The sequence below is a fragment of the Muscardinus avellanarius genome (genome assembly GCF_963383645.1).
Source record: "Muscardinus avellanarius genome assembly, chromosome: 1".
Lineage (NCBI taxonomy): Eukaryota > Metazoa > Chordata > Mammalia > Rodentia > Gliridae > Muscardinus > Muscardinus avellanarius.
In genome coordinates, this window is record NC_137786.1 from 181,997,238 (window position 1) to 182,005,810 (window position 8,573).

The 8,573-nt window shown below is 51.0% G+C and overlaps 1 protein-coding gene across 1 annotated transcript in view; it reads left to right on the forward strand.

Annotated features, from left to right (window-relative positions):
- The window catches only part of DNHD1 (dynein heavy chain domain 1), a gene marked incomplete at both ends in the record, with an annotated part of 77,313 nt that extends 71,521 nt beyond the window's left edge, over positions 1-5,792 (forward strand). Inside the window, 8 exons of the mRNA XM_080689920.1 lie at positions 111-1,076; positions 1,278-1,464; positions 1,666-1,794; positions 1,880-2,081; positions 3,645-3,736; positions 4,107-4,256; positions 4,450-5,243; positions 5,415-5,792. Coding sequence (XP_080546046.1) covers positions 111-1,076; positions 1,278-1,464; positions 1,666-1,794; positions 1,880-2,081; positions 3,645-3,736; positions 4,107-4,256; positions 4,450-5,243; positions 5,415-5,792 — 2,898 coding nt within the window. The remainder of the gene's footprint in view (positions 1-110; positions 1,077-1,277; positions 1,465-1,665; positions 1,795-1,879; positions 2,082-3,644; positions 3,737-4,106; positions 4,257-4,449; positions 5,244-5,414) is intronic.
- Between the last annotated feature and the right edge of the window lie 2,781 nt (positions 5,793-8,573).

Consider the following 8,573-nt stretch of genomic DNA (forward strand, 5'->3'; position numbering starts at 1 on the left):
GGATAGGATGAGTATTAGAAGGGTTTTAGGTTTGGAGGTGGAGATGAGTGTAGATGTTTGGGGACTATGGGAAGAGACCTGATCCAGCCAACAAATACTACTACACACAGGAACAATTGCTGAGCACACTGCTGATTCAGGACCCAAAGCATCGGAAACCAGCCAAGTTTCTGCGGGACATGGTGAGGAACCAGGCTGAGATTTGTCAATTACATGCTAATCGTGAGGATCTAGAAGAGCAGAAGCTGCAGGAGGTGGAGCTGTGGGTACCCTACAGACAAGTGGTTTGGCATGGTATGGCCATTATAAAGGCCCTCAGTCCACTGCAGGACCTGCTGCCGTTTTTCCGGAGAAGCTCAGAGACCTGGCTGGAAGTCACCAAGCAGGCTCTGGACAGCATGAAGCCACATGATACGCAGCATGGGGAGGACCTCACCAGCCACCTGCTGCAGCTGAAAATACGCCTAACTCACTACCTGCTGGGCAGCACCGTGGCCGCACTGGGCCTAAGCCACATCCCCTTGGTGGGTGCCTTGAGCTCTTTGGCTCTGCTGCAAGTGAGAATGAAGGCCCCAAAGCTGGAGAAGCTGGCACTCTGTCCCGGACTGGCAGCCTCTCCCAGCGCAGGCCACAGCCGACCAGAACCAGGTGTGGCTCGGCCGGCGTGGATAGGGCCCAGGGCCTGGCAGGAATGCAGGCTGTTAGAGCTGCTGCCCCCGTTTGCGGGGCTGCGTGCGTCTCTGGCAGGCCACTCTAACGTTTGGCAGGAATACTTGTCCCTCTCGTCCACAGTGCTGGGTCCTGCACCGGGGCCAGGTCTTGAGCCACTCAGCCTCCTCCAGAAGCTGATCCTGTGGCGTGTGCTGCGACCTGAGTGCCTGGCAGGTGCCCTGGCAGACCTCACCACCAGCACCTTGGGCAGGTCCCTGGATGAAAGCCTGGGTGCCCCCGCCCTGCCCTTTGAATGTAGTCAGGCTATGCAGCCCATACTGATCTTGCTGCCACCACCCGGCCACCCCACCGCCACTCTGCATCCTCTGACTGTCATCCGGAATCTGGCTGCCAAGGATGAGCAGGTTTGAACCTCATCTCTGGGTCACAGAGTGTCTGCACTCCTGTGGGCTGGGCTGGGCTGTGGGCCCTCCTCCCCCTCACATTCCCATGGATCTTTCTGGATGACTCTGGTACTTTTTGGATCATTGTTGCATTACTCTGAGTCCCTTGGGTCACCCCAGGATTTGTTGGAGCCACTCTGCCATCTTTCTGTTGGTCCCCAGGGGCAGAAGCATCTGCAGGTGATATCTCTGGGATCTGAAGCCTGGGACCCGGTCTCAACTGTGGTCAGCACTCTCTACCAGGCTATGTTTGAGGGATCCTGGCTGGTACTGGATAACTGTCATCTGCTGCCCCACTGGCCAGAAGAGCTGCTCCAGCCCTTGTTGGAACTGATGGATAGAGCCACAGGTGGGTGTGCTGCCTAGAAATGGCTTCTAGGGTCCACCCCTATTCTTGGGCCCGAGCTTGAACTCTCAGGCCTCCTTGATGACTTCTTCCGTCCAAGCCTTGTGTCTGACTTCTGGTCCCCCAGTCTTAATTCTGACCCCTAGACCTGTGTCTGACCCATAACCTGAAGACTGTTCTCAGCTTTTTATCTATCTCTACTAGTCTCAGACCTGGAATTGGAAGAGCTTAGCAGTGCTAACGCCCAGCCTGAAAACGAGGATGTGGTCACTGTCCACAGAGGTTTCCGCCTTTGGCTCATCGTGTCTGCGGAGGCCAGCGCTTCCATGCCAGGTGAGCATTCGCCCACAGGCTCTCAGATGGGATGGGGAAGGCTCCAGGGCTGTGCTGACTCAGTGCTCTTCTCTCCCCAACCTAGCTGTGCTGACTCAGCACTGTATGCCTGTGTTCTGGGACCAGTCCCCAGAGCTGGGCCGCATCTTGATGGACAGTGTGGAGCTGGCCCAACAAGGACTCTATATGCGACCTCCTACCCGGCCGCTACCTCTGCTCCTTCTCCATGGCCTCCTTGTACACCGGCAGCTCTACGGAGTGAGGCTGCAGACACACAGGGGACACTGGTGAGAGACCTGCCTCATCTGTTCAGTCACTTAGGACACACTGACCATCTTTCACATGCTAGGTTGAGTAACAATAATTCTAGCTTTGAGAGCTCTGAAAAGTGAAAGGGAAGAAGTAGTAGTCCAGGAAGGCTTCTCCAAGGACTTTGGGATCTCACTTTGCATTGAGTCTCGAGGGTTTTTGTTTTGTTTTGTTTTTGTGTATGGCAGTGGGGATTGAACCCAGGGGCATTCTACCTCCAAGCTATACCCCCAGTCATATTTTTTATTCTTTATTTTGAAACAGCATGTCAGTAAGCTACAGAGGACCTAAGTAACTGAGGCTGGCTGTGAAATCACAATCCTCCTGTCTCAGCATCCCGAATACTAGGATTACAAGTGTAGGCTACCACACCCAGCTAAGTCTTGAGTCTTAAAAGCAGAGGCAGTGCTGGGCATGGTGGTGCACGCTTGTAATCCCCGCGCTTGGGAGGCGGAGACAGGAGGATCGCGCTGGTTCCGAGCCAGCCGCGCTGGTTTAAGAGACCCTGTTTCCAAATAAAAAAATAAAATAGGTCTGGGAGTGTAGCCCAGCAGTAGAAGGGCTTCCAGGAACCCCAGTACCACCAAAAAAAAAAAAAAAAAAAAAAAAAAAGGCAGAGGCAAAGCCAGATGGGTCGCACATGCCTATAATATCAATGAATAGGAAGGCTGAGGTAGGAGGATCCCAAGTTAATGGCCAGCCCGGGCAACTTAGTGAGAACTTGTTTCAAAATAAAAAAAAGGGCTTGGATGTGTTCAGTGGTGGAGTGCCCTGCATTCGATCCCCTGTACCATACACACACAAAAAGGAAAGGAAAGGAAGGAAGGAAGGAAGGAAGGAAGGAAGGAAGGAAAGAAAGAAAGAAAGAAAGAAAGAAAGAAAGGAAAAATTAAAGGCGAATCAGAGTCTTTTTGAACAGAGGGAACTAAACTCTGCAGAAGGGTGGTTGAGGTAGGGATGCTGGGTTTGAGGAGAGAGAGGTGAAGCTGTCACAAAGGGTGTTTAAAGCCTCAGCAAGGGGCCTGATGTTATCCTGAGAACAGTCAGAAGCCACTTAAGGTTTTAGGTAGAAAAAGGAACGTGATCCTATTTGTTGGAAAGATCACTCTGGCTACAGTGTAGAGAATGAACCAGAGCAAGCAGGACAGGAGGCAAGCAGATCAGTTTGGGAAGACTCTGGCAGTCTCCAGGATAGAGGTCATGGTATGGATAGCAGGGATGAGGTGGCAGTTCCCAAAGGGATAAAGACTAAATATGGAAGGAGGAAGAAGAAGGAGTCAGAGATGATGCCCAGATTTTTGCCTTTGGCAGTTGGGTCCTGGTAGTATCTCTTACTGGGACAGGAGATAGAACAAGTTTCCCAGGGAATATGATGATTTCAGTTTAGAGCAAGCTGTATTTGAGGTGCCAAGGGGCAATAACTAGTGAGCCCTAATGAGCCTGGTGCTCAGGAGACAGGTTTGGGCAGGATTTGTAAAGATTTGAGAGTCTTCAGCATATCGATGGCATTTAAAGCTTTACTTTCTGTTCCCCTCCCCCAGGAGTCAAGTAACCCTGACCCAGGCCCTTGAGACCCAAAAGCAGCTGTGGGCCAGCCTCAGTAATCCTGGGACTGCCATGCAGGAGCTGGCTGGTGAGACACTTCCTGTCCTCTGTGCAGCCATCAGTCCCCAGGAGGGCCTGGAAAAGGGTGTGGGTGGGCCAGGTGTGGTGGTGCAGGCTTGTTAGCCCAATACTTGGGAAGACGAGAAAGGAGGATCCCAGGTTCTCGGATAGCCTCAGCTACTTAGTGAGGCTATCCCCTGGGGATGTAGCTCAGTGGAGGTTGAGTGCCCCTAGGTTCCATACACACACACACACACACACACACACACACACACACACACACACAGATGTAGGTGGGAGTTTTGAGACTGGGACATACTTTACAACTTTAGGTGCAGGGAGAAGGGTTGGAAATGGGAGGGAGGACTGGAACTGAGGGGCTCTGGCCTCCTCCTCAGCTTCAGTTTTCTATGGGGGACCTTTGGGAGATGCCAAGGACAGAGAGGCCCTGATTAGCCTCACTGAAGCCTGCCTGAGCTCCGGCAGCCAGAGCTGGGTCCAACCACACACACCTCAGTACCTGCTGGCCACTCTGATGCCCAGCCCAGGTAAGCCCAGACAGGTATCTGTGTTGGGGTGGGGAATAGTACAGGGCAGTGTCTTGCCCACAGGGGTGTGGACAACGGTGCCAATGAAGGTATATGGAGGATCAATATTCATGTAGGGATGGGGCTGGTAGCGTAAAGGGTCTGGGGTGGGGAGAGTCCATCCTGCTCCTCACCGGTCACCTCCATCCCCAAGAGCTAGAGGAACTGGATGCTATCTCGGAGTGCAAGGCCCAGATGCACCTACTGACCACGCCATCCGAACCCCGATTCTGCGGAATGAGTGAGGGGCCCCAGGCCTGGCTCTTGCGATGCCGGAGTCGTGCTCTCCTGAGCGCGCTGCAGCGGACTTCATCCACCTGGGTTCCTGCAGCGGGCGTGGCTGCACGGCGCACGGAGAAGCGGCTGTTGCAAAGGCTAGTGCAGGCCACGCGCCGGCTGGAGTCACTGAAGGCTGTGCTGACCGACCACATTCCTGAAGACCAGAGTGGAGCCCCATGGCCGGTGCTGGGGCCCAATGCTCGGCAGCCGCTGGAGGGCTTCCTGGAGGCCGAGGTGCTGGAACTGAGTCAGTTGGTGGGCACTCTACAGAGTGACCTTGACTGCCTACTGGGGCAGCTGAAGGGTGAACCCCCTTGCTCCTCCCGCCGCTGTGCGGCGGTGGCCCATGCCCTCTGGACTGGCCGCCTACCCCCGCCTTGGCGACCCCATGCAACCGCTGGCCCACAGCCGCCTTGGCAATGGCTGCGACAGCTGTCACGCCGCGGCCAGCTGTTGGTTCGCTACCTGGGCGTGTGCACGGACGAAGGTACCAGAATACCGGAGCGCGTCTTTCATCTGTCTGCCTTTAGTCACCCAAGCCGCCTGCTGCTGGCACTGCGTTGGGAAGCTGCTTTGGGACAGTGTGTGCCCAGCTCGAACTTTCCTGGTGGCCCTGGTCATCTCCCACATAAGCGTCAAGAGCTGAACAACAACCCTCTGTGCCTCCGGGTATCTGAGCATTGTCCCTCCCGCTCCCCACTCCACTCCCTCGAAATCCCCGATTACACCCCATCTGCCTCTTGAGGAGTGATCTGGCCCCTCAATAATCCCAATCTCTTCTCTAATCTCTACCCAACCCCATCTTCCTTGCCTTGCCTAACTCTCTTTTGGCGCCCCCAGGTGGTGAATGGTCCGAATCCCAAGGCTCCAGAGACAGGACTGCTACTGATGGGGCTACAGATTGTGAACGCCCAGTGGGACCCGATAGCTGGGGTCTTGCTGGACAGTATTTCCAGCCAGCCCAGCCCTCTGCCACCCGTGAGAGTCAGCGCACAGGCCCAGGGCACCAATAACCTGCCAGCACCCCCCGGCCTGGATGTGTATTCCTGCCCTGTATACATGGCAGGGCCCCTTGGCACCACGAAACTGAACAGCAGGAACATCCTGATGTACCTTCCCCTACCTACAAAGCTCAGCCCAGCCACCTGCATTCAACGCAGAGTGCATGCATGCAGCCCGCCCTTGCCCGAGCCCGCTACCAAAATAAAGTTGTCGTGACTCCATGAATGATTTCTGGGTTCTGGAAAGAGAGCAAGGGATGCCCACATGACAGAATGTGACCCACTGAGGGGAAAGTAGAGTGTGCACCACCAGAGTGAGGAGGAGGCGTAGTCACTGAAGTAGAAGCATGCACCCACTCCTGGGAAGAGGAGAGAGCAGGCATGCTCTGAGGAGAGGGGCCAGGTGTTAGTCATGTTTGGACAAGGCAGACCCGGCAATGGCTAACACACAGGATCCTGTATCCTTGCCCAGCCCTCTGCTGTGGTCTCAGCACTTGTGCTCAGTCTCCAAGAGATATTTTCTAAGGGAGAACTTTAAAAGTTCGCAATGCTTTCTTAAGGCATTTAGTTGATATTATTGGGAATGCCCCAATCCTGCCCAGGTACTCATACCACACCATCGCCTATGATGGAGTCTCTGCATGAGTCTTCCAGGCACGGGAGAACTGCAATCTTACATTGCAACAGGCAATAAAAGATAAACATATAAATAATTTTGATACTTTTGGAGTGCTTTAGAATTACTGGAGGTAAAACTGGGTATGGAGGCACACACTTGTACTCCCAGCATTTGGGAGGCTGAGACAGGAGGATCACGGTTAACAGCCAGCTTCAGCTACTTAGTGAAGCCCTTTGCAATTCAGTGAGACACTGTTTCAAAATAAAGAATAAAAAATAGAGCTGGGGGGTATAGCTTAAAGGCAGAATGTCCCTGGGTTCCATCTCAGTACCACAATAAAAAAATTTTCTAGAGGGGAGCAGTTAATATAGTTTGGGTGGTCAAGAAAGGTTTCCTGAATATTTGAGAGTGAACTGCTTGAGGATCCAGAAGGACTGTTTGGTTAGTAAGGTAGCAAAAACCTCGGAGAGTGTATGGAACCGAACATGTAGCTGGAGCATGGTGAATGATGGGGTGGAAGGATCCAAAGTGATAGACAGACAGAAGGGCGGGTTCCGTGATCACAGTAATGAGTTTATATTTTTTAAAAAGCATAATTAAAATCTATTGGAGCACAGTACATAGAAAATAACATGATCTAATTTGCATTTTCCAAAGTTGCTCTTGGTGTTCTATGGTGTCTTGGAGTAATACAGAGGAAGATCTATCTGGGTCCAGTTGAGATAATTCAGGCAAGATGTGATAGAGCTTGGACTAGAGTCAGTGGAGTTGGGGAATTGACAGATTTAAGAAATATTCTTGCCAGGCATGGTGGCGCATGCTTATAATCTCAGCATTCGGGAGGCTGAGACAGGAGGATTGCAGTTCGCAGCCAGCCTCAGCTACTTAGTAAGACCCTTTGCAACTCAGTGAGACCCTGTTTCAAAATAAAGAATAAAAAATAGGACTGGGGGTGTAGCTCAGAAGTAGAGTACCCCTGGGTTCCATCCCTAGTACTGCAAAAAATCAAAAAAAAAAAAAAAAGAAAAAGAAAAAAGAAATATTCTCAGCCAGGCATGGTAGCACACACCTATAGTCCTATACTCTTGGGAGGCTGAGATAGGAGGATCACAGGTTCAAGGTCAGCCTCAGCAAGTTAGGGAGGCCCTCAGCAATTTAGTAAGACTATGTTTCAAAATTTTTTTTAAAAAAGGGCTAGGAAGATAGCTTGGAAGCTCTATTCCCAGTATCATGAAAAAGAAAAAGAGAGGGGAAGGAAGGAAGGGAAGAAGGAAGGAAGGAAGGAAGAAAGGAAGGGAGGGAGGGAGAAGAAAAAAGATTCTGGAGGAAAGCCAGCAGGACTGATGGGTTGGATGTGGAGAGAGGAAGAATCTGAGCTGACTCTGGGGCTTGAGCAACTGAGTAGATTATGGTGTCATTAACTGAGATGGGAAGTTTGAGAGAACAAAAAGTTGGAGGTTAGGAATCAAGAGATGTTGTTTGATAAGTTTAGTTATTATTAGCTTTGTGATTGAATACTATCCTAGTGCAATCCTAAGAGTTGGGTTAGAATATGGCAGTGCTATATGACCCCCAGGCACCAGTCATATTAGATAAAGCTAACTTACCGCCTTTGACATAGGGGCTAGGATCCAGCTCCAGGGTGGGAGGAAATACAAACAGAAGTGTGTGTTGTGCATACTTGTCACAACCTTTTCACAAACAGTAACTCAGTTGACTGTGGCACATCTCATGTCCTTTAATCAGCCACTGAGGAGAAAGGGAAATCTCTGACTTTCCTCAGAAACCTTTCCATTTCCTTTAACATGGTCAACCACCGGCATGGCTGTGCCTTGGGAGAAGGGATTAGCAGAGTACTACAAGAAGTCCTTTGGGTAAACAAGTCTTCTGTTTACCATCACTGCTATTTATCCTCCTGTGAGAGCAGGAAGCAACAGGGGGATACTTGTAAAAGCATCTGAAATTGGTTAGTATTGAATATTTTCTAAAAACCCACACCATTCTCTGTACTGAAATTCTTTCTTGAATTATGCCCACCCAAATTAATACACTTTGTCAGTTAGAGATGATAAAATGGGTACCATATGACAATGTAACCCAAGTAGAATGACTTCCATGGAAAAATGTTCCAGATTCGACAATCCACTATTTGATTTCTACTAAATGAAATCCCATTAAGAAGTTAAAATTCCTCAACAGTGTAAAGAAGTTAAGACACTTGAGAAGGGAAGAAATATATCTCCTTCCATCCTGGGGGTCAGGGTAGATTGAAATAGAGAGGACAGAGGGAGAAGGATGACACAATCAGCAGGATCTGAGACTCTGGAACCTAGAGGGGGAAGGGAGCAGCGGATAACTCAGGTAATAAGGATAACGAGC